The 27,136-nt window shown below is 35.3% G+C and overlaps 1 protein-coding gene across 4 annotated transcripts; it reads right to left on the reverse strand.

Moving 5' to 3' along the window:
- Positions 1-2,529: 2,529 nt before the first annotated feature.
- LOC132051677 (SKP1-like protein 21) lies at positions 2,530-12,033 on the reverse strand. 4 transcript variants are annotated; one of them, XM_059442846.1, is made up of 10 exons: positions 11,795-12,025; positions 9,396-9,652; positions 7,555-7,776; positions 7,221-7,412; positions 7,017-7,127; positions 6,802-6,883; positions 6,122-6,225; positions 5,786-5,961; positions 4,285-4,418; positions 2,530-3,240 (listed from the first exon to the last, which is right to left on the reverse strand). In XM_059442846.1, exons 2-10 carry the CDS (start codon positions 9,429-9,431, stop codon positions 3,221-3,223), a joined length of 1,077 nt encoding a protein of 358 aa, XP_059298829.1. In that variant the 5' UTR covers positions 9,432-9,652; positions 11,795-12,025; the 3' UTR covers positions 2,530-3,220. The 4 variants fall into 4 exon arrangements, with proteins under 4 accessions (XP_059298829.1, XP_059298831.1, XP_059298830.1 ...); XM_059442848.1 differs by having other exon boundaries at positions 2,530-3,237; positions 11,795-12,022; XM_059442847.1 differs by lacking the exon at positions 11,795-12,025 and adding an exon at positions 11,567-11,713.
- Positions 12,034-27,136: the final 15,103 nt, after the last annotated feature.

Below are 27,136 nucleotides of genomic sequence, written 5' to 3' on the forward strand. Positions count from 1 at the left end.
TATTTTGGTTCTTGTGACACAAAATTAAGTACATTTAACCTTTAATTAATTAAAATGTGCACTTACTTTTGATCAAATCTACTTTTGAATCTAATTTACCACCATTACATTTTTTTAAATACTCATGTGTTATGCTAAATTTATATTGTTACTCTATTTATGCGAGTAATATAATTCTAAAGTAGTCTCAATGTAACATGTTTCCTATATAAAGGGAGCAGGAACACATTAAAATTACTTGACGATAAAATATGCTTAGTTATATATAACAATGACTAAAAATTAAAATTAAAAAAATTAAAGCACTGTTACTCCATTTATGAGAGTAATGTTATTATTCTGTACGGGAATAAGCTCGTCATATTTTTGCTAAATCTATATTCAAGTTTCATGAATTTGTCAATATTCCTGAATGCAACCACTTTTCCACCTCCATGAAGATTACATACAATTTTCAATTGTGTCTCTCATTTTCAAAGGAATACAAGATTAACAAATTGTCAAGTCACTGCCGAATGAACCTAGCTAACTTCAAATTAGCTCCAAAATACAATAAAAACAAGGGGAAAAATAACAGAATGTACCATTTACTGCTTCTAGCCTGCTTTACCTTCTTTCCTTCTAACTATTTCATCAGCATACTTCACACCATTACCTTTGTATGGCTCTATTTTAGGAGAAATAAGAAAGGGAATTAAAAATTCTATGTTTTTGAGTTCACCAAATATATAGGCACATTCTTCACTAATATAAATTTAAATTGATAAACGAGCTAAAAGTTTGATAACTAGATTTAGAATAGATTTATGTGGGTAACTTTTGACAAGTTAGAGACACTTCCATAGAGATGTACAGACATCGGCCAGGTTGCAAAATCAATTCTGCTATTCCTAAAACCAATTAATACAAATTTGTTTTAAAGCTATCAATTCCTTATGGACTGGCTCACGTTGACTGGGAAACAAAAACAGATCCAACATATTGCTTTAGCAAAATAATGTGAATAGGCTAATTTCTAATATATTTATCAGGATAGATTACGAAGAAAAAAGACAAACTAATTAAGTTGTGTGGAAAAAATAATAGGCCGAGCAAAAATAGCTCATAGTCACCACTCATTTGCCAAAATACATGCCTCCTTAGTAGAAGTAGACTTTTGACTAAAGACAGATCCAAAGAGATGATTAGGGAAATTTAGATCAGTAAAATGTGAAGTACTATTTAATCCATAATCAATTCTTTTTATAGCAATGTGTATAGACTTTGAGAACTCTCTCTCAACTGCAAATGAAATCAAATCAGTTACTTGGCCAAAGCTTCTTCAACGTTATTTTCTAATGTTTCACAGAGAAGGTAACAAGGCAACTAACACAACACCCTCATATTTTCTTGCTAGTAAGCCAGCTTTTCATGTACAACCTGTATGGCCCTATGGATAAGTATATCGTACATAAGTGGTGCCAAGGATACTGATTTATTTCAGTCTTATCCATCTGAATCATGTGGTGTTTCAATCTCGACAAAAGAAGGATGTGCATTTTTATCATATGTATTTCACAGAGGTACGTATCATACTAATGTACGAACGTACATATATACATAAACGAACATCTCTCATTTGTTGGTTTGTCACCTTATGTTTGCTTCCCCTCTGAAATATGAATATCCTCAAAAACAGCTAGCTGACTGCTTTTTATGTTCTCGAAAACACCTTTTTCACTTGCCTTCCACTCATAGAAGAAGCAGGATGTTTAGTACGACAAGTATATAATTAAGCCCGTAGTGTCACAATAAGATTCCTAACTCGATTTGATTTACTACAAGTTATTTAGATGAGATATTGTGAAGAGTAACGTTGTGTATAAACCAGTTGTGGTGAACCTCAAAGGCCTAACATATCTACGAGATGAGAGGTCCATGTAGCATTTATATAATGACATTTTAGATGATGTAGTTTAGTCAATAAACCAACACACGCACCGGTCAGCAGGTACGACGCCATAATTATTGAAGTCATAAGATCACGTGGGGGAAAAATTAATTATCTACAATTTCATGTAACTCATATCAGCTTGACGAAGAATACAAAACAAACCAAGTCGTCCAAAGTATTCATATAAAACCACTAACTAGTTGGAATAAAATTATCATTACTGAACTAGCTTACATTAGGTATTGTATATGATTAAGTTAATTTCATTAGGCTAGAAATTAAGATGACAACATATAATTAAGTATGAGACTTTGAATATCCACAATTAAAAGAGACTCCTAATTCGTTCTAACCAATGTGTTAAATGTTGAAACAAAAGAAGCCCAAACCCGGCAAAATAGATATTGAAGATTCGCGTGATTGATTTCAACTAGCTAGTTTCAGATTGATGCATAGCGTTTGTATTTAGGTGTGATAAATTATGCTCAACTTGTTTCCAATTAATACAGAACTGTAAAATATTCAACGCTGTTCAAATTGGCTTGCTAGATGCTCAAAAGTCACACCTTTCTAAGTATATGAAAGAGCAAAGTAAGTGAATTAGAAGTGCAGCTTGCTTTAGTACAAATATTACAGTTGCAAAAGAAAGGTCCAAAAGAAGACAACACCATCTCGAGAAGAGGAATCTTAGTCCACTAGATATAATGTCAAGAAATAAATTTTACAACAGGATACACACAAATATACTTCTTAAGGGAGACTATATAATGATGCAGAATTGAAGCATAGAACCCGTGAGCATTTAAGCCATTTCATGGCAATAATGCTCATATTATACCCCTCGTATTGGGAAAAAGACCCAAGAAACATTAAATTGAAAAGACCAACCAGGAAAAGAAAAGAATTAGTGAAAAGTTGACGGCTTAATTTGAACTAAATTATTAAAGAATAGGAAAACAAATCTAAGATTTTGGAAAATTTTGCAAATCTGGAACTTGTATGAGGAAATGAAATGGCGGTTTACCATGAAACCACATACAACGGAGACTTCCCTTCTATCTCGAAGTTCCCCACTTCAGCCAGTCAGGTCATTTCCCCAGGTTCAGAAATCACTTTTGGCAGCTCGACAAGCGGAAAGAACTCTTCTAGAAAGATAAGCGGAAAGAACTTTACAAGCAACGAACACTGAATCTTTACCGTCTTTAGTGGAAATAGCAGACACGGAGAAGCTGCCATGTAGTTAAGCTCAACTGAATCCAAAAGATTCACGATCCGCCATTTGAACCATTATCTCCCATCCAAACCTGCTAAAAAGATGCAGACACCCCATGAGACAAATAGAACTCCAGAACTAGTCAAGCTCTTTCAGCACCAAGAGAACTCACCAACAAGATATTGGAGGCAGGATTTACTTAAATAGCTGCTCCAACCACCGCAAACGTTTCTTGTCCTTTCTTTCCGGGAGGACCTTACTTTTACCAAGTCGCATCATGTTATCTATTTCGTTCTTTTGTTGTTTGCTTTTCTATTACATTCTGAAGATTTACGGTTGGTGTGTGACCATCTAATCTAAAAACTTAAAGTTGTAAAGATCACCCTTTTATTTACTTAATTATCTTCTCGACATGCCCCCGCCTTACGTGTGGGCTTGATTCTTTTCCATGGGTCAAAAATTTGGAAATTCTTTTTGATAATGGGTGGCAGTGAAACTCGTTGTCAGGACCTCTACCTGCTCTAATATATCATGTTAAAGTGTGTGACCACTCATCTAAAAGCTTAAACTGTTAAGAAGCACACTTTTATTTACTCAATTATATTCTTAACAATAACCATTAATTTTAGTCGTCACAGAGGTAGCGGTAAGGTCTGCATACACTCTACCCTCCCCAGACCCACTTGTGGTATTACACTGGGTATGTTGTTGACAACAAGAACATAAAACTATACACCCTTGGTGACTTTCCTCTGCCCTTGAAGCAGCTTAACGAGTAATAGAACTAAGCTCCCTGGTGTGACATGACAAGGCGACAAATAGAAATACCTCCTTTATGTCAAGGGAGGAAAACTTTAAGGAACCATAACAAATCAACAGTTAGATGTAGTCAGCTGCAACAAGAAGTCTATGCTAAAAAATCAACAGTTAGATGTAGTCAGCAGCAACAAGAAGTCTATGCTTTAGCATCTGAACTAGAACATGTTCTCTACTCTATTATGATTTGTTGCCTAGATTTCACTTCAGTTCAGCAAGATTATTCCGTGTGATATTCATTCACCTTTGCACTTTCTAGTTCAGAATTACAACATAAAATAGTAGTCACATCCTGTTCAAGATATCTAAAAGAAAATCCTACCTGTATATCTCTTCAGGGAACCATTCCCATTCGCAGATAGTGGTACAGACCTCCTCTCTTGACCCAAAGACAAAATCTCCTGCATTCTTTCTGGCCAAACAGAGTTTAGTCTCCTAGCAAAATCCTCAACCTCCCTGCAATATAGAAATTTAAAATCAAGTTATCTGTAGAACATGACATAATTAATCGCACGACAAGTTTAGGTGCTTGCCCCAAAAAAACCACAGCAGCCCATGCTGGCATGAAGGGTTTTCTGCCCACCCGGGGAGGGGGTAATGACCGGATGGTCCCTGTTTGAATGCATCAATATATAAAACTATGTTCAGATTTTTTCCACCTTCATGATAACGTGAAAAAGATTCTCTTCATATATTCTCTATGTAGATTTATTTTCTTTTGTTATCCCTTATTTCAATCAACGAAAATTGGCATGAAATGATTTTAGTTGCAATTTATTTAAACAAAGCAGTACAATTTAATGTTTTATTTTCTAAATTATGAACATGAACATTTTTATCACTTGAAAAAAAAAATCATTACATTTTTAAGAAATAAAATAAAACAAAAGTTTATCACTTAATAGAACAAGAGATCTCTCATGCAAATCAGAAGGCAAAAGGTAGCGGATACTAATTGCTAAGATAAGCCACACCCAGAAGTAGAAGCAATCCCCTCTCCGGTTACAGAATTCATATGCAATTTCTACATCTTCTTAAGCACAAATTAAAAGTAGCAAGCCTTGTACATGTTTAGAGATTATATCAACACCACATCCAGTGAGGATAAACTGAATATTTTATATTGATGCAAGCTAATCCATTTAATCCAATGTGAAAATAGATTCCAGCTAGAAACATGCTAGCACTATAATGTCTTCCCCATTGCTATGTGCTAATTATAGATGTAGGGTTAATGTGTTTAAATTTGATATGAGAGCTAAATAAAACAATAAATGTTAAATCATCCTCTGCACAAAGTTTAGAAAAGAAGAAATGGGCTATGAGACTTAGGTAAGAAATGGATGTCAGATGGGGAAAAGACTTACAAAAAAGGGACAAAAGCTTTTTCTGTCTATTTCACTCAATTTTGTTCCCACGCTGGGGAGATAGTAGTCTCAAAGTTAAGATCCAGAGTTTTGACAAGTGAAGCTATATCACAGGCAAAAAGTCTCCAATATGCACGGAAATGCACTAATTTACACAATTCATAAATTATTAAAGTATGATTCGTAACACTTGCATGCAGCCTCAGCAGAAGCCACTGCAACGAGGTTCACTTTGAAATAGTATGATCCAGAAGAAGAGGAGGAAAAGAAAAGAACTGCTTTTCAGGAGTAAAAGATTTGTACCATCACACAGGGTAATTAATTACCCAAAGGAAACAAAAGTAGCTTAATACAACCTCTCACAAAGGCCATAATTCATTTAATAACTTGTAACTACAATCATATAGTCTTTACACATATCCATTTTCCAGACACAATATAAGTAGATAAACAAACCTGTCAATTTCTTCCTTCATTGCAGGATCTAACTCATCGTCAATATCGCCGTCATCAAAGTCAAGTTTGGATGAAAACTTCACAGATGCAGAGTCTTGCAGCTCAGAAGGTCTACTTGGAGAAGGCACATCACCAGTGTCACCATTCAGGCAGCTAGATGTTGGACAGTTAGATTCCTGAGTACCAATAGCAGCAGTCAAGCCAACAAATGTCGGAGCGAAATAGCGAAGATGCTGAGAAGCAACTTTGCGTGTCGACCCCTACCCCAAACACGCCACACACATCAACTAAAACAAAGAGAAAAGGAGACAATTCCATAGATCAACAGATGCCAACCTGATTACAGTTTCCAGTTTCATTATTTGTAGAGGAATTTCTAGCTTGTTCTTTTCGCCTTCTATTTTTCTTTTTACTCTTTGTTGCTCTTACACTCTTAGAATCTGCAAAATAGACCACCATGCTCAAAATCAAAAGTGTGATAGTCAAACTCAAAGAATCACTCAGAAGAGGGTGAAAAAAAGGTAAACGTTTTTTTCAGATGTCAAGTAGGGGCTTAGACAAAACAAAAGTAATATAATTCTCCATTTATCATAAACCTCACAAGAATATGCACATATGTTGATAAAAGTAAATGTTTTATAAGAGTTACTATGCCACCGGAAGGTTCAATCACCATACAAACCACGGATCTGGTTAGAGGGCAGAAAATAATACACCAAAAGTAAAACTTATAAGACTGATTGATAGTCATGGTCTAAGTCAATAGCAACTACAGCTACATACTAGGACACACAACTCCATCAATGAAGTTGTAGACTCCACACTCTTTTCATAACCTTCCCGTATATATAATGTGGCCAAGCCAGGAAGCCAAAATGCAACCTCATCAAAATATAAGTAGTAATATACAGATTATAGGCAAGCATGTAAAATAGTTCAATTACTTTAATAATGCAACATGCAGAAAGTAGAGCGACTCTACACCAAAAATATAGGGTGTTAAGTCCCAATCTTACCTTCATCTGCCCCATTTATGAAAGATAGAAGATCATCAACTGATCGTTCATCCACATGCTGCTCTTCTTCTCCCTCGGCATTCTGGAATTACGTAATGGGGTATTTTTCCATTAAGGGAATAACGCAAATCAGAGTGCATACACAACAATGCATCAATTAGCATCAAGTAACCAATGGCATAAGATACAAGCGCAAGAGCCAGATCTCAAAGCACCTTTAATTTCTCTCTTTCTTTTAATTCTTTCCTTTTCCTTGCATAGAGTCGGTTGAGAAGACGGATACGTGGATCATCGGTCATATTTCTCAAAGGTTCCAACTTCTCCTCCTAATGAGAAACCATTTCCAAGTGAGAAACACCAACAATATGGAGAGAGAGAGAGAGAGAAAGGGCTTCAAATAATTTCTGTTAGAATAGGACCTCTGTTAGATCATCAGGTAAATGGAACGTTTCACGTATTTCCTCGGGAGTTTTGCCTTCAATCATCCGAGCAAGTGCGCGACTTGTCAGGTCAACCAGAGGCCTCAATTGAAGGCTGTCAGCAGCAGATGTCAACTCACATAACTTCTTGGTATCTAACCGGATGAACTTCTCATCAAAAGTCTTGCGCTCCTGTGTGCATAAAAGACGTTCTTTAAACTCAAAAAGAAAAATAAATGCTATTGCATAAACCATGCACAAACACAGGCAAACTGAAAATCCTTCCTTTCTGGGAGGGCATTGCATTATTATAACAAGGAAACCAAGAACTGACCTTATTAGAACGGCCAGGAGTTTGATGAAACCGACAATAATCCAGTATTAAGCCCAGAATAGCAGGATTGACTCGTTGAGGAAGTGATATGGCATAATTTTTTGAGGATCCCATGCCAGTTTGATGTACTTCTCTGCATATCATTGGGCAAAACATGGCAACCTCTTCTTCTACTTGTTGGATTGAACCATCAGTAGTTTGGAGCCAAATGTAGGACTTCATCTTAACCAACGAACCACAAAGCAATTAAGAAGAAGCGGATAACGCAAAATGGCAAGAGCTTTGAATAGAGTAATATGGAAAGGAAAAAAATGTACAAAGATCTCTTTTTCTTTTTGATAGGTAGTAATGCACTAAAGATCTAATGCCCACACCTTAGACTGTAAACACATATTAAAATTCCCATTCAAAAAGAATTTTGCCCATTCTGAAGTCATTCAATGTACATTCGATATACAAGGGATTAATAATGTCATTCAATGAGAAAATGGCAGATCCACCTACACATTTCATGCAAGCAAACAAGAATGTTCAGACCCCAAGCAAAAGAAAGAAACTTCAAGGTAATTATAATCATTCAGAAAGTTAAATGGAATTGTATTATATCTTTACTATTTTGGTGTAAACAACTTTGTATAGAGGAAACAGATCAGAGTGTAGATTTACTAGGTTTTCGGTAAGTCTTTTTTCCTTTCTTTTGGTTACTCACTTTTTGGAGGTGGCCAGCATACCCTTAATGCTGAGGAATACAACTTTACCAGTTTCAAAAAAAAAATATATAATCATTCATGCCAATAATGACAGCGTGTCAAGCTATATATTATCCGCTTTCAAGTTGGAAATGTGAAGAACAACATTCAAGGGCATTGTTCTAGATTAGTTTTTGAAGCTCACAAAAATAATAGATAATAGATCATCTTAACTAGGGGTGTCAAATGGGCGGGTTGGGCTGAAATTGGCCCAATCAAAATGGGCTGAGGTAATAAATGGGTTGGGCTAACATTGGCCCAAAAGTTACTTGGGCTGAAATGGGCTAAAAATGGGTTGGGTCATGACCCGCCCAACTTGACCCAGTTTTTTTGAAGGGTCACTTTTCTAGGTGAAAAATATTTTCTAGAAATATGCTTTTCACGAAAAGATATTTTTCCTGAAAAATATTTTTGCGGATTTTTTGTGGAAAATATTTTTGAGGAAAACATTTTTTGTGGAAAATATTTTTGAAAAAAACTTTTTTCATGAAAAATATTTTCCTTCATATCAAACACACCACAAATTTATAAAATACATGATAAAAGAAAAGAAAATACATAGAAAGAAATAAATTAAATCTCAAGCAATAAACCCAAATTTAAGTAAATCTTAATAATGGGCTAGAACTGGGCTGGTATTGGGCTAAGTTGGAGATCACTTCAAAATGAGCTATGTTGGGTTGGGCTAAAATCAGCCCAATGCAAAATTATCTTGAGCCCAACCCATAAAATTTTGGGCGGGTTGGGCGGGCCATCATCTTTTGAGCTATATTTGACACCCCTAATCTTAACACAACATGACATCACTAAACTAAGAACTGTGATTCCTCTTCAAGAGATATTAGTTTTTGAAGCTCACAAAATAATAGATCATCTTAACATCAAGCAACATTATTCCCTGAATCAAGGTAACTCATGAATCATGACTCGAGTAAATGCAACCCTAAAACCCAGATAGAGACAGCACCAGATGAAAAGAGCCAGAAGAGGTAAGAGCTAGTAGAGGGGAAAACAATAAACACCGTTTCTCCTATATAAATATAGTAACAGAATCATGTAGTCTTTGAATATAAAACTTCTGGTCTTCCTTACCTCTGGTTTGATGACAGCCATAGGGCCTTCTGACATTAGGAGATCAAACTGGCAAGATTTCTTATGGGCCTTTGCAAACTAAAGACAACTAAGCTTCAACGTTAAAAGTGCTAATGAAATGGAAATAGGCTAAGCGTTCGTCTCTTCAAAAGACACTTGTCAGACAAAGACTGCAAACCCTTCACATAGTAACTCTCTCCAAATTCCAACAAGACAAAATGCATCTTCGACAGGATGGTTTCATCAGTTTGAAAGCTCTGTACCAAAAAGAACACGGCAGACCAAGATTACCTTTAGCAATTAATGTAAAATAGTTCCAACAGGAACACACACACCCGACAGATTATTAAGAACTCAAAAAAAGCAAGCAACAGTTGACCAAGGGTGCTTTAAACGATGATATAAAGAACCTGCAAAATCACTTCGTTCACGCTTTTGTGTATCTTCAAAACAATAAAACATTGAAGAGAACTTGATAAAAAAAAAAAAAACATAGAAAAGAATTAGGGAAAACAGAATTTAGAACACAGATGAATTCTTGCCATATGGAAACTTACTCATCTTTGTTAAAAGCTAATTACAACAGGAATTTCTTCAAACATTCCACTTGCTGTATATAGTATATTATCCCAATTCATTTTCTTCACATTCCCTCCCTTCAGAGTTAAAAAATGCGGTCCAATATCAATTGCTTCTCGTTCTATCTTCCTAATACAACCACAAGGAAATTTCATATATTTCTGCCTGTCCCCCAATTGCCCAACCCACCTACGTGCCATTGGAGGCATAGATAACTGAAAGGAATTTTGGGAGACTTGAATAGGCAAGAGATCGCACACCTTCTCCACCCTATGCAATCTCTAACTATCTTTATCCCATGAATATACAACTACTACTACACCTCAGTTCCACACATGCGAATGATCATTGGAATGCAAGTTCCTTAGGGTGATTGGGGTTCAGTGGGAAACATGCAAATACTTTTTATTTTTTACTTTTATTGATAATAGTAGTGTCCATCTTGCAGGCACCTCGAGTAATCCACCAGGACGCATGCAAACATATATATACACACATGTATATGTGTATATTTTCAGATCATAGTTGGCTATAAGTTGTCTCAGGTAACAATTTACAATGAGTGAAACTGCCAGACAAAATGTAGAAGCCTCTGAAAGACTTTAAAAGGGATAAACTTCTTAGTTATCAACGAGAGAGGGGAGAGGAAGATACTTTAAAAGCGATTTGTAACTGCGGAGGGGGCAAGTGGTGTTTGGAAGTTGGAAGAGACCAAGCTACTTTCAGAGCTCATTTATAGGACCATAGACAGGCAAAGCGGGAGCTTAGTGCACCGGGCTGCCCTTTTTTAGACAGGCCAAGATACAGTGAAAATCATCCATAAAAACATCCTGTCATTGTCAGCTAGCTGTCTGTCTTCATAACTGCATCACTTAGACATAGTGCAATTCGCTTGTTCATTCCCTCTCTTGCAATTTATTACTCTGATTATTTTGATTGTTTCAAAGCCTCCCAAAGAACATTGGAGAATCCATCCAAAGTATAGTAGATTTTGATAGAAATGCCAGGAGTTCAAGTGTTCTTTCCTTGAAACCCTTAATTCGAGATCCATATGATTTATATTACTAAATCAAAGGGTACACATGTTCATACCAATGTGAAGAGTAATTAAACAGAAGAAACAAAATTTAAGTTTCAAGGAAGTAAACAACTAAACCAACTAAGAATCTCCTTTTTCGCTAATCCAAAAACAAAAAGGAAAAACTAAACTAACTAGGTCTATCATTTCCGCCTCTCTACCCCACAAAAGTAGGGGTAAGGTCTGCGTACATCCTATCCTCCCCAGACCCCCACTTGTGGGATTATACTGGGTATGTTGTTCTTGTTGTTGTTATTATCTAAAGTGGATAAACTTTCTTGTCATCATATCCTTGTACAGCTCATAAATCCTAAAGAGTAATACCAATCAGCGAACAAATTACCACCCCTTAAAGCTGCCCCGATACAAAACAATAACAACAACTACTAACCATGAATCCCAAATTAGTTGAGGCCAGCTATATGAATCCTCAATATCCATTTTCGACTAAATATTAACACGAGAATAAAGAATTCCTAGAAAAATAAAGCATGAAATGAAAATGGGTAACAACCTTCAAATTAGTCCCAATGAATGACCCATTTTTTATCACAATAGTTACCAATTAAGTCATTAAATTCAAGAAATATAAAGAGATGAAAAAAAGAATATTGCTTAAAACAAATTACAATTGAGAAAACCAATAGAAATCCAAAATTTAGCTTATAACAAGTGTTTAACAGCTAATAACTTGGGAAATTAAGGCATAAAAATGAAATTAGAAATGAACAGATTGGCATACCTGACGTAATAATAATAATAATTGCGTCACAGAACGAAGCTGGTAAATACAGAGCAAATTAAAATAAAGAAAAATGGAGGGAAAATTAGGGTTTTGTAGGTCGGAAAATTTTGGTGCGCTTCTTATTGCCCTTTTTGTTTGTCAGAAATGGAAACTAAAATCCTTCTATATTTGTATATTGCTGGTAATTGTGTGTTCTTGGCACGTGATTGACAATCCTAATTCGCACGTGGTAGTGGTTAGAGCTCTTTGGCTATGGTGCCTGTGAAAAATATGATTTACTTGGTGATGTCTTTCTTTTTCTTTAATACTAGCAAACTATGCCCAAAAGGCGTCGTGCGATGCACGGCCCCAACATGATTAATTTGATTACTCACTTTAGCTAGTCTTTATAATTTGTATATTTTGCAAAACTGTGATTCTCCTTAAAATTTGTCTTATTTTGGTTATATCCGCCTCTTTTTATATTTAATAAGTTGACAATTCAAATATCGTACATATCAAGTTTATAATCACAAGATTCAAAGGATATTTTATTATATTATACATATTTTTAATTTAGAACCACAAGATTCAAAAGTCTATCCTTATTTCTTAAACTTCATGTCTAGCCAAATGTAGATACTTAAATTGAGATAGCTTAAAAAGTAAACACACAAGAGGTAGAATTAATATTCAACTTCTGAAATGTACACATGTTAGTCCCTGCTTAGAGTACAATTTCAGTTGCTTTTTGTACAACTAATTGTTGATGTGTTCGTCCACCTTGGGCGTTTGTTATTAAATAAAATAAAATCATCTTATTTTGGTTATGTTTGCCTCTTTTTATATTTAGTAAGTTGACAATTTAAATATCGTACATGTCAAGTTTATAATCACAAGATTCAAATGATATTTTATTATATTATACACATTTTTAATTTAGAACTATAAGATTTGAAAGTCTATCTTTATTTCTTAAATTCCGTGTCTAGTCAAACGTAAACACTTAAATTGAGACAGAGGGAGTATATACAAAATGAAGGAAATGAAAAGACAATTAAGACATTGCGAACCCGTGGGGACTTAAAAAGTAAACACACAAGAGGTAAAATTAATGTTCAACTTCTGAAATGTACACATGTTAGTTCACCTTAGAGTACAATTTCAGTTGCTCTTGTACATTTTATTGTTGTTGTGTTCGTCCACCTTGGGCGTTTATACATAATAAAAAGAAAAATATAGAATAGAAAAATAGACATACATTTTTATTAATGTGGCCAAGTAATATGGGAAGAGAAGGGTACTTCATTTGTTAATTCTTAAACAACGTGAAAAGTCAAGTATAGTAATGTGGTATGGGACGAAGGGAGTACTTCATTTATTAATTCTTAAAAAACGTGAAAAATCAAGTAATGTAGTCAAGTAATATGGGATGGAAGATGTAACATCCCGTAAATCCGAGTTAGGTGTCATTGTGAAATAATTGGGGTTTTGGATGTCATTTTAACGTTTAGGATCCCTTTGGGATGGATAATGGTGTTAAATAATCTTTTTGGGGTCAAATGAGATAAGGAAGTTCCTTAGAAATCTTTAAATTTGTCAAGTTTGAGACAGTTTTCAGTTATGTCCAGTTTTCGGGTATTTGCGTTTGACATTTGGAAAAACTCAAAAAATATAAGTTATAGGGAATTAAAATACCTTTTCAAAAATATATTATACAGCCCAAACAGACGTGTGAGTAAAAAGTTATTACCAATTTACTGAAGCTGTGTAAAATGAAAATCCCGATTCTTGTAGGATTAGGTTTTAAAGCCCAAGCCTTTATAATAACCTATAAATACAACCCAAAAACGTCCAAGGTGAGTTTTTACTCAAATCCCTAAGGTAAATTACCTTAGCTAATCACTAGGTTAACACCGAATCATTATATGAAATCGATAGATTGTGGAAACTTCATTCAAGGTCAAATATGGGATGAAGCTTTGGGATTTCTTCAAAAAGGTAATACCCTCACACTTTTATGGATATATGAAATTATTATTATGTTTTAGACATGGAATAGTTGGTAGAATCATGAAATAGGATTGGTTTAGATGCACTTTATCAAAAACAAAACCCTAGTATTTTTGCTGTAGAATTTCCTCCGACCAGCTATATTAAATTGACGTTTCCCGCTTATCTAACCGTTGGATCGAGCCCAAATTTTAACTGAGTGGTCCCAACATATAGGTATTAAATGTGAACGGTGAAGATCGGATTTTAAGGTCTGTAGCTGTGCGTTTCCAGCTATGAACAGTAGCTGCGAATTTGGTGAATATCTATAGTTTATTGGTCATACAAACCTCAATTAGATGTAGAATGATTCTTTGAAGCATGGAGCTTACGTTTGGAATATTTTAACGGGATTTAAGGTATGTCTCTTTTAAAAATCATTTTTGACTATAAAGGTGAGTTGTATGTCTCTCTTTTGAAAACTTATTTTGAATGAAAATCACTTTTTGAAACTGTTGTTGGAAGTATAAATTTTATTCAAGATTCTTTAATGAATGAAAGGAAAAGTAATCTTTTCATATTTGTTGAACTCTAATTCATGTCTAAATGGTGGTTAATGTGTGTGAGGGGACAAACTCACATTAAACCTAGATTGTAACAGACCCTATATATGTATAAGATATTATGAATGTTTTCCTCTATGAGAGATGCTTAATAATGATGGTTAAGAGTTGGTAATGACATCCTCATTGATTAATTGGGACATGGAAATCTTTTGTAAAGAAGTTATACGTTTTCAAAACATTGATTGGAATGACTTATTCTTTCGATATGGCATAATGAACTTTAATGTTATTGATGGTGTGACTACTTTGAGACAAATTGTGAATCGGCTTCTATGCCATGGACTTTGTTGTTGTGTTTGCCTTGCTATTCGGGAGGAAGAGTAGCCACTATGGATCCTAGTGTATTAATTGCCTTGCCATTCGGGGGGAAGAGTGGCCACTTCCGGGTTCGCTACCTGGGGTGTATTAATTGTCTTGCTATTCGGGAGGAAGAGTAGCCACCGTGAATCCATATTCCGGTGTATTGCGCAGTGTGCCTTGCTATTCGGGAGGAAGAGTAGCCACCATGAATCCATATTTAGTGTATTGCGCAGTGTTGTTGATATTGAGTTGGGCCTATATGGGCGCTTGTGATATCCATCTTTATTATGGAACTGGTATTTATGCCTGATCGATTTAAAGCATAATTGAAACTGGGATTTTGAAATGGCTTTATAAATTGTTTAACAAATGATATTAAGAATCATAAAGTGGAATGACAGTTTTTATACTATCTTTTCAGAACTGATTTCTTTATGTATTATTATATTTTATTTTTATATTACTTGTTGTCCCCGAGGCACTCACTGAGTACGAAAGTACTCAGGCATACCATTGTTGTCTTTGATGGTATGTTAGGTAATGGAGAAGAGCAGGTTCGTGATACCCTCGACGCTTAGGAGAACTTGCTGCTGCTGTTGATTTGGTGAGCCCACATCCTTATTCGTGGGACACTTCCTGTTTCATTTATTATTCTAGATTTTCGGGTTGCGTCCAGAAGTTAGGTGATTGTTGTGTCTCTTAGAAGCTCCATAGATAGTTGTCAGAATTGTGGGTAGATTGTCAAAGTCTCGTATGACTCAATGGGTGTTTGCCACGTTTATGACTATTTACTTATATTAGACTTCCGCCGATTTTATTCCTTAATTGTGATCCTCATATATGCAGTTACTTATAACTTAGTTTAATTTAATAAGGAAAGATTATTAAAAAGGAACTTGATGTTACATTTATTTTATAAACCTGACATTGGAGGCGAGTATTGAACCTGGCGGGTTCAAGTGTTATTATTGTGCCGTTTAGGTGTCACACCCTAATTTTCGATAGGGCATGATGGGCACCCGACCCTTACTTAGGGCCGAGCGAACCCGCTGACTCTCGTCATATTCATAACCATACTGGGCCCGCAAACATGACACAAGTACATAATGAAAATTTTCCTTTTTCGAAAACAAACATGCCTTTCATCTTTGTCAAACCAAATAAACTAGCATCGTATGAAATCTGTAAACATATGAAGTTCGTAACATAATGCATAATCATACATCGGCTTACATAGCCGCTTACATAACCGATATCACACGCACGACACCTGTCCGCAAAGTCTCTAACATAACTTCTGATACCATACAAAAGCACTCGACTCGGCAGCATCCCAGAGGAAACGGAGCTCGCCAATCCACTCGGAACATCTTCTCGCTAACGTCATCTATTCATCCGTGGGTTCGCGCGCATGAAACGCAACCCCGAAGAAAAGGGGTCAGTACGGAATATGTACTGAGTATGCAAAGCAGGAGGTACAGAAAACGAAGTCATAACCGAAGTACGAAGTATAGAAAGTAAGTGCAAATCCAAAGTACCAAAGTGTTTATTTTCAAAATACAAATCGTGCATAGGGCTCTTAGAATATGGTCGCCCGCCCGTCGATGGCGCCATAACCCATCAGACTCCAGAAGATTTCATATCTCTGAAACCCGACATACCGCGGTCAAATACCCAGCGGTCAATATCACTCGACATACCGCGGACAAATACCCGCCGGTCAATATCACTCAACATACCGCGGACAAATACCCAGCGGTCAATATCACTCAACACATACCGCGGCCAAAATATCCAGTGACAATATCACACATATCCGCGGTCAAAATATCCAAATGCGGCAATATCACACATACCGCGGTCAAAATATCCAACGGTAATATCACACATACCGCGGTCAAAATATCCACAAGTAATATCACACATACCGCGGTCAAAATATCCACAATGGCAATATCACACATCTTGGCCGGGACTCGGCGAAAGACATACAACAAATGCGCATGCGTAATCGTGGGAACCATATGCAATGCAAAACATTTACACAGACTCCAATAGGATAATCAAAACAAAGCTTATTTCAAAACCGAATCAATAGTCAAATCGGTTTTCTTCCGAATATCACTCGGGAACATATCAAACCGAACTTCAGAAACCAAGGTTACGTATCAGAATCATATGCATAGAAATCCTCAATTTAGACTTAACAGTAAGTAAGTAATCATACTCGGGGGTCGGAAAGATAGTCGTATTAAGTTCGTTCAAACAAAAGCCATCAGGGCTATACAGAAGAAAGTCGCGGGACCCACGGACGAGCGTCAACCCAATCCGGGTCCGCCTACGAAAGTCATAGTCATTATACGTTATAGAATCATTTGCGAACATATCAAAGCCATCCGGTTAACTCGTCTGTGAAAGTTACGGACGTTCGTAGTTACGAAACTCTTTTTGAAAACAAACTTTTTATACAACATTTGTAAACCAATCATTCAAAGACATACAAACCATAACTTAACCATATAAGGATGCCAACATCGAGAACCAAATAAGCATCGTAAACATGCTCGGACCTCAAGAATAGAACTACCCCCGAAGCTCATAACATATCATAACTTAGCCATATCTAAGACATGCCAAGAGAAGGAAAGGTAAGCTTTACATACCTTGATTGCTTCCTAAGCTAATCCAAACTCAAGTCTCGGCTTCTCAAAATCTACAACACGTCATTAGACACCAAACATTAGTCATAGGCACCTCTAATCCCATTTTAAGTTCGCACTTTATTTACGAAATTTGGGCGATTTCCGTAAATTCAACACCCCGAGAATTCAACTCGCCAAATATCCAACAACAATACCAACAACCACATCAACAATATCCATAAGCAATTCCAAACGCATTCTAACATTAATAACTCCTTTCTACATAATTCGACAACATTCATGCATATTCAATTCAACTTCATACGTTCAAACTAATATCAACGATCGCATATTCAATTACCAATCCGAAACCATTCATATATGATTCAAGAACATTTCCAACAATCCGCACAATATTTCAAACAATCCAATTAATGCTCTACTCCACCCGAAACCTCAAATTTCCATAAGAACAACAACAATACATTTTCTTCCTTCCAAATTCATAAACTACACCAATAATCCACATTGGCAACATTATCTTCCATAAGTCCATGAAACTATATTTGATTCACATTAGCTTCTAAAACAGCCCGTCAATTACAATCAACACAACACAAGTTTTAATGACACTTAGTCCACCAATTACACGAGATCAACAACCTAACACATTATCTCAATCCTTAATCCCTCAATTCAACCAATGCGACCCACTAAACAAATGTAACTTCATCTCTAATAATCAAATTCCCTTTACTTTCACCATTTGATTCATGACAACAACAACAACAACACTAATTAAAATTTGCTCACCACTTCTAGCCTTAAAATGACCCCCCCCCCCTCACGGCCCAAACAAGCTTCAACATTAACCCACACAATTTTTGCATTCAATTCCACATCCACCAATTACATACCAAGATTAATCGTTTCCAAAACATGGAAAAGGGAATGGAATCTTACCTTAGAAGCAAAGCTCTTAAAGCCAACATGTAACCTTCTTCAAAAACAGCCATGGCCGTGAGTTGCCATGGCTGTTGTGATCTCCATCTTTTTCCTTCAATTAGCCATAAAATCCCTCAATTTAATTATGTAGAAAGGAGAGGGAGAGGGGCCGAATTTTCTGGAAATTTTGGAACTTTTTTTTTGTCTTTGAAAAAGAGGTTTCTGCCCCTTTTAAAAAAAATGCCAAAGTCGGTTTCCATTTGTAGCTACGCATCAGAAAGGGTACTTGTAATGCGATCTGCAGAATGCTGTTTTACCAGTCGACAGGGCCTCAGTTTATAACGTCTGTAATTCTCTACTCCGATGTCCTATCAACGAACGGTTTGTTGCATTACAAACTAGACTCGACGAACTTCATCTTAGGCTTTTAAAACACCTTAAAACTCCACATATACTATGAGATATGCGCCTCCAAAGTTGACTAAAAATTCGCCCGGCGATTTTCCCAAATTTTCGTCGAGCTTATTTCCTTCACTCTACTCGATCTCGAAATATTCCGAAACTCTCCATACATGATATTCGTCATTCATTATACGATAATGGCCATATCCTCGTGTTTCAAAATACTCTTTCCCGATTACGACTTACGAGGTCGTAATTCACCCTTTTTCTTCGTTGTTACGTACTTTCCATGGTTTGTGCCCTTCAAAACACCTTGGGACGTCTCCGACACTTCATTAATACGATGAGGCAAATGTCATACTTATGCTCTGAAAACTTGGGGTATAACATTAGGTTCTTCCGATGTTATTCATGACATCGGATGCCGGTTACATCCAGGTGGGTTTTGGGGAGTGACAAGTTTGATATCAGAGCCTAGGTTTAGAAGTGTCCTAGGATTTGTCTTTGGAGCTGTGTCTAGTGGAGTCCTCTTCATACGTATTGGCCACATATGTGTGTGACTACCGGGACATTTTAGTGTTTCTCATTCTTCTTGATTCTAGATTGTGCGATTGAGCTTGAACTTCTTTTAGGATCTTTCTGACGCATTTGTTACTCGTGCTTATGAAGATGACCTTAATCCGTGTTGCATATATTAATCCAAAATGACAATGATATTATGGAGTGCACATGTTGTGATGTGTAATTTTGAGATGGTACATAGTCACGTAAAATTGCATTGTAGGTGTTTGGTAGATATATATGGTCGTTGTAGGGTTTGGTTGTTAATAAATTAGAGACATATTTAGAAACAAGTATGGTCCTTGTTACAAAATCTTGTTAAGCTTAAGGGAATAATTAAGTTAGTGATATATTTCAAGTACAGGAGGTTAGGATGAAGGGAACAATTGAAGGTATCTCATAGTGAATTAAGAATTATTGCACATTGAGTCTATATTCATATTGGGTTAAAAGATCTATATTGCCTAGATGTTTAGTGGAAGGACTATACTATAGGCTTGAACAAGTAAAAGTGCACGGAGGAAATAAATATGTATCGGAGAATTAAAATTGAAGTGCATACATGTATACATGAGAAGAGACAAATATTCAGCAAGAACGTAAAAAGTCAAAAGTGAAAAAGTAAAAGTGCAGGGAGGAAATAAATATATGTCAGAGAATTAAAATTGAAGTGCATGCGTGTATACATGAGAAGAGAATAAATATTCAGTACTATGACATATGTCCACGTGGGATTTATTAATTTTTAAAGAACGTGAAAAGTTAAAAGTGAACAAGTAAAAGTACACGGAGGAAATAAATTTATGTAGGAGAATTAAAATTGAACTGCATACGTCTATACATGAGAAGAGAATAAATATTCAGCAAGAACGTGAAAAGTCAAAAGTGAACAAGTAAAGCGTACTTTAGGGAAATAAATGTGTCGGAGAATTAAAATTGAAGTGCATACGTCTATAGATGAGAAGGGAATAAATATTAAGTACTATGACATATGTCCACGTGAGATAAAAAAAAATGATTGGTTGAAGTGTACAAGTTATATAGTTTTTGGTACAAATATTCATTGCGTGTACAATTTATAAAGTTTTGGGTACAAGCAACCAATGTTGTGTTGGTCCCTCTTCTACAGTTATATGATAAAAATTTAAAAGTGATTTTGTGTGATGATATTAAAAATAAATAATTTAATAATAAAAATAGAAAAATAATTTTGGATGATAAATTCAAAAATTGGATGACCATGGTGAAATGAAATACTAAGTGGGAATAGTAGATTGAAAGAAAGGCGGAAAGAAAACAAATAGTTGGGGAACCTAAAAATATGTCTATGTCAATTGTCCCACAAATACGTGTCATCAAGAAGAGGGTCTTATTAATGGAGCACATAGTACAACTTTTAATAGCTGTGTTAGTCCATCTTCACCACTTATATACAATAGAAAATCGTGTCAGCTAGCTTGTGCGTGACTCAATTATTTCATTAGCTATCTGTCAACATAGAAATGATTTGGCATTTTTCATCAAGTAACTTTACTCGTCAAATTTTAATTAAATAGAAAGAAATTGAATCTTGATCTCCAAAAAAGCACCCATTTTATTGACTTTTATGCCATACTCTTCGGTGTAGTTTATATGACACATGAATTTATTAGCGTAACGCCTCTCGTGATTGCAGTTTCTTTCAACCGTTATGAAGTTGAGAGAAGGGGAGAACATTTGAGTTATTTCGTTCACGGATTTGAACAGCTCACAAGGTGCATTATAAGAATCAAGATTTTTCTTACATGCTGATTTTATAGCTTTCAAATCGATGATAACGATTTTAATGAATAAAACGTGCGCTTAAATTATAGAAAGTACTTTACAAAATTCAGATCCACCGCACACAAGTTATTATCCCCTAGAATACTCGTTAATATGTATATTTCTTAATTAGGATAAATTAATATGATTTGATGCATAAATTGTATTAGGACAACTTTTGAATGGGCAAGTCTCCTTGGACAATTAGGGATGATGGGGTGGATGGTACCGGAAACAACCTTTCTACTTCACAAAGGCTGCGTACATCCTACCCTTTCCGGACCTCACTTGTGGAACGAGTCCAGAACCAAAATGACTCAATACAAAACCAAGTGAACCAAAATATCCCAACAAAAAAAAAAAGTTACAAAACTACCTTTAGCGCAGTAAAATACTGCACTAAAGCAGTTCACAGAGACGGAGCCGTTAACTGCTTTAGCGCAGTATTTTACTGCTCTAAAGATTTTTTTTTTTTTTTGTATAGTGCAGTAAAATACTGGGCTATAGCGAGCACTAAAAAAAAATTTGGTAAACTTTTTTTTTGCAACACTTAGTGTGTTTTTTCATACTTTGACCAACGATTAGTCATGTGTCAAGACCAAACGCCAATATTTTATATGGAACTCGATATTTTTTTCTCGTGTACAATAATGTAGGCTCAATACATCAAGGATACGTAGACGTTCGGATCGTCATTTTAGGGGTTGAAAAGGTGCCCGAAGTAAGTTTTGTTTGAAAAAAACTTAGTGTTTGACTGTAAGGTTATTTTAGTCAACTTTATATGTCGTGAAAATTAGTCAGCTTTATTTTCAAAAATTGAAACCACAGAAGTGAAATTGACATTCACAGCTACATTATCCCGAAATTTTTACGTTGAAATCTATTGCGTATCATCATATTATAAGTAAATAAAACTGAAAATTTCACGCCAATTTGGGGGAAAATTGAAATTGATTGAGATAAAAGGTGTTTTTTTAAAATCGGCTCGGCCAAACAGCCTGTCCGCATAGATCTTTTAAAAATACCCAAAATAAAAAAAAATCGCGTAAATCGGACTTCCGAGCGCAAAGTTATGACCATCTGAAGTTTGACCACTTTACAACTAGCTTTTCTCCCTATATTTTTTAAGTACTTTTTTATCAAATTGAATTAGATTTATATTCAAAATAAAATTATGTCTTGATTAAAAAATAACACGCTTGAATCAAAATCTTAAAAAATAAAATATTTAAACCTAAAGTTTCCAAACAAAACTTACTTTGGGTACCTTTTCAACCCCTAAAACGACGATCCGAACGCTTATGTATCCTTGATGTATTGAACCTACATTATAGTACGCAGAAAAAAAAATCAGGTTCTAAGTCTTGATACACGACTAATCGTTGGTCAAAGTATGAAAAAGAGAACTCTAAGTGTTGCAAAAATTTTTTTTATTAACATAAGATGTTGCGATCTTTTTATGGAAAAAACACTAAGTGTTTCTTAAGTGTGTTATTTTTTAATGCGTAACTTTATTTCGAATATGTTGCAAAAAAAATAGCGTAAATCGGACGTCCGAGCGCAAAAAATTGTGTATATTCGAAATAAAGTTACGCATTAAAAAATAATGCACTTAAATCTAAACCCTAAAAATAAAAAAATTTAAGCTAATGACAACAAGGCTTCAAATAAAAATGGACGTCTATGTATATAGAACATTCAAACCTAAAGTTTTTAAACAAAACTTATTTCGGGCACCTTTTCAACCCCTAAAATGACGATCCGAATGTTTACGTATCCTTGATGTATTGAGCCTATATTATTGTACGCAGAAAAAAATATCAGGTTCTATATAAAATATTGACGTTTCGGAGTCTTGACACATGACTAATCATTGGTCAAAGTATGGAAAAAACACTAAGTGTTACAAAAAAAAAAAAAAAAAGTTGACCAAAAGACACTTTAAGTTTTTTCAAACAAAACTTACTTCGGGCACCTTTTCAACCCCTAAAATGACTATCCGAGCGTCTATGTATCCTTGATGTATTGGGCCTACATTATTGTACACAGAAAAAAATATCAGGTTCTATATAAAATATTGACGTTTCGGAGTCTTGATACATGACTAATCGTTGGTCAAAGTATGAAAAAACACACTAAATGTTGCAAAAAAAAAAAAAAAAAAAGTTGGCCAAAAAATAAAGTTTTTTCAAACAAAACTTACTTCGGGCACCTTTTCAACCCCTAAAATGACGATTCGAACATCTACGTATTCTTGATATATTGAGCCTACATTATTGTACGCAGAAAAAAATATCAGGTTTTATATAAAATATTGACGTTTCGGAGTCTTGATACATGACTAATCGTTGGTCAAAGTATGAAAAAACACACTAAATGTTGCCAAAAAAAAAAAAGTTTACAAATTTTTTTTTTAGTGCTCGCTATAGCGCAGTATTTTACTGTGCTATACAAAAAAAAAACTTTAGCGCAATATTTTACTGCGCTTAAGATACTTTTGTAACTTTTTTTTTTGTTGGGGTATTTTGGTTCACTTGATTTTTTATTGAGTCATTTTGGTTCCAGACTCCTTGTGGAACCACACTGGATTTGTTGTTGTTGTCGGGGTGGGTCGTAGGGGGTGGGGGAATACTATTTGCGTCATAACGGGTTACACTGTTCTTGTGTTGGCGGGCCTCTTTCGTCGTCGTTATTCAATGGGTGACGTACATTACACCTTTTTTATCCTTTGGATAACGTAAGGTATATAATGCCGGTTGCTCAATTTTGAAAAACACTAATCAAAATTTGTACTGATATAGAACAAATATTGGCAAAATACATCAAAACACCCCTAAACTATACCCAAAATGTCGATATCACACTTAAACTATCATGTCGTCCCATTACACACCTTATGTATCTAAAACTGATATTTTTACTTCCTCGGAGCTGATGTGGCACAATATTTAAAAATTAAAAAAACAGAGGCGCGTTTTAATTATATATTATTTATTTTTCTTTTTTTTAATTGTAAAATTCAATTTCTTTTAACCCCCACCCCACGCCTCATTTTCCCCACCCACCAAATTCATCTTCATTTTTTCTTCCATCTTTATCTTCCTTCCTTCCTCCATAGCAAAGACATAAACCAAAATTTTAGAACACTTTTTAATTCTCTGAGCACCTCCACCATTATTACTCCATGAAAACCTTTTGGTGGAATTTTGCATAAATTTGTCAAGTCCGGATTGTCTAGAAGAAGAAGATGAAGCAAATGGGTATTTGTGGGTTTCCTTAAATTGGTGATTTGAATGAGAACTAGAAGTAAAATTGGAAGGAGATGGTTTGTTGGAAATTATTGTTGAAGAAGAAGAATGGTGTGGGGCATCGGGGCGGGGGTGACGTGGTCGAAAGCTTTGATGGCTAAAATCTGTTTTTGCTATTGAAGAATTTATTTTAACTCATAGATCCAAAAATCTAATGGAGTTTCTTTGAGATTTAGTACTAATCTAGTTTTCAATTGCTTCGGTCCAAAGAATTTTTTTGTTGTGGGCACCATTGAAGCAACGTAGCATCACTACTCGCTCCTTTCTCATCTTCTCCCAAGAACCGGGTCACTTTATTTCATGTTGCTATTATGCATATTGTTTCATATAAATGAGCTTGTATTTTAAATGTCCATTTGTGAGTTTCCGTCAAACTATTTCGATGATAGTGATTTTTTTATTTGTGAAATTGCAGTGATGGTGGTGGTATTAGGTGGTGGCTGACGGTGGTTAGACAAGAAAAAAAAGAAAAAAAACCTGTATATAAATAAAAAAAAAGAAAGATTGTGAAAGAATAAATAAAATAAAAATTTATTGTATTTCTAAGATTAGCAATGACGTGTCGCGCGCGTGTGGAACACTCCCACACCTGAGACTGGTTCTCAGTTCTGAGGGGTAAATTATATCACTTTTTTATATATTAGGTGTGTAATAGGTCACTAGTAAAGTTTAAGTGTGATATCGACATTTTGGGTATAGTTTAGAGGTGTTTTGATGTATTTTGCCAACAAATATTTGTACTTGTATAGAATAAATATGCAAATTACTTGTCACTATTTGCATGGTAGTTTCAAGAAATGGTCATTTATTCTCCAAGTGTTATCCGGGATCTTTGTCGTTCTTTTCACTGCCAAGTGTCCTCTTAGATTGTCATTGTTCATTTCATCTGACTATATTCAATGGTGGTTGACTAAAGGACTGCAGTGTTCATATACCCTCATAAGAAAGGATATTTTTTGGTTTAAAGATTTTCATTAAAATCCTAAGATTTGTTTTTAATTGTAATTAATTAAATGAAAGAACATTTTTAAGAAAAGAAAGGGCAGTTTTGAACATAGAATGGCTTGGACACCCGATAAACTTACTTTACATGTCACTGACAAAATTAATTGTTTTCCCCAGAATTTTGGTACAATGGAATAAGGAAATATTCTCTTTAATTTACTGTAAATAAACTCTATGTGTGACTCTGCTCTAACAAGAGACCAGTAAGGAACTAGTTTCCCAAAGTCAGAGAAAAAAAAAATTTATTATGGATTAATGGTCGTTGTAAACTTTTTAGTTGATTGTAAGGATTATTTTACATTCAAGACAAATAAGGTGGAATATGATCTTATGGTGTATGTTATTAATTTGTTGATGATATTGTGCTAACTTACAAGATTAGTGAGTATCAAATTAAATACTCAAATTAAAGCTTGAACTACATGTCGAGAAGCACACTGAGAGCAAGAGCTTTAGGATAAGTAGAAGTAAGATTTAATATATGCACTGTAAGTTTAATCAACATAAGAAGAGTGAAGTTAAGATGAGATTAGAAGGAATTATGGTGCCTAATATACAAGTAATTCAGATATTTAAGTTTGTTATTCCAGGATGATGGAATTATCGGTACAGATGTTTACACATAGAACCAATATCAATGATTCAAAAGGAAAAGTGCTACCGGGACATTATGTAATAGAAGGATGCCTATCAAAGTCAAGATTTATATAATAGTGGCAAGGCTAACAATGTTATAGGAAAGTGAATGTTAGGCTACTAAAGTCTAACGCACCTAAAATATGAGTGTCGCGAGATGCAGATAATAAGATGGATGTATAGTTATATAAAGTTAGACAAGATTAATAATAATGATCACATTTTCTAGTTTTTCGATAATTTCCGCCTTTTGTACTCATAAGAATAGTCACATTAATTCTTTCCCCTACCATAGAAGCATTTGGGAGAATCCCTGACTCTTTCAATTATCATTGAATATGCCCTATTGACATTGGAGTTGAACTTTGTATACGGGTAAAACCGAGGACACAGGCACGCTCGGTTTCCCGTTGTCGTGGCCATGCTCGGTTGCATCACGACCACCTCACCGGGATCAAGGAGCTCGAGCTCGGGCCAGAACGAGACGATAAAGGAAGGATGATTGGCCATTACCGTAAGACCGAAATATTGCCCTCGCCGGATATTTCGGCGCCAATCCCGGCGACACAGCTGTCACCAGATTTACTTGCTTTATTTAGAGTTGTACTAGGTTTGAAACTCCTCTACTATATAAAGAGGAGGCCTCCATTCATGATGGGGGTTGGCAACAAGAAAGAGAGAAAGAATTCATATCAACAATCATAAAAATATATTGCATCAGTTTCCATCTGTTCTTGAGTTTTATTTTACTTGTGTCTCTTGGTAGCTCGTAACGAAAGGATATCGACCTCGGTTTCCTAGCCCGAGGCCATACGTATCTAACACTTGGTTAGATTTGATTCTTTGTCCATTTCATCACATATCACACTATTTAAATCCTTAATTGAATTTAGCCGCATATCTTTGGCACCTCATATAAATCTAACTGTTCTATATTTTTAAGGTTAAACAGTTTGGCGCCCACCGTGGGGCCTTAGATAGTAGTGGCGGTTCAATATAACATTGTGGTCAAACTCGATATTTTACACTTGTTCTCTAGGGTTTGATTTCAGGTATACAGGAAATGTCGGATTCACATTCTGTCAACTTCCAAGTGGAACCGAGCCATCACGAGCATGATGGCGGGGATGTACCGAACAA

Source organism: Lycium ferocissimum, chromosome 4 (assembly GCF_029784015.1).
Source record: "Lycium ferocissimum isolate CSIRO_LF1 chromosome 4, AGI_CSIRO_Lferr_CH_V1, whole genome shotgun sequence".
NCBI lineage: Eukaryota > Viridiplantae > Streptophyta > Magnoliopsida > Solanales > Solanaceae > Lycium > Lycium ferocissimum.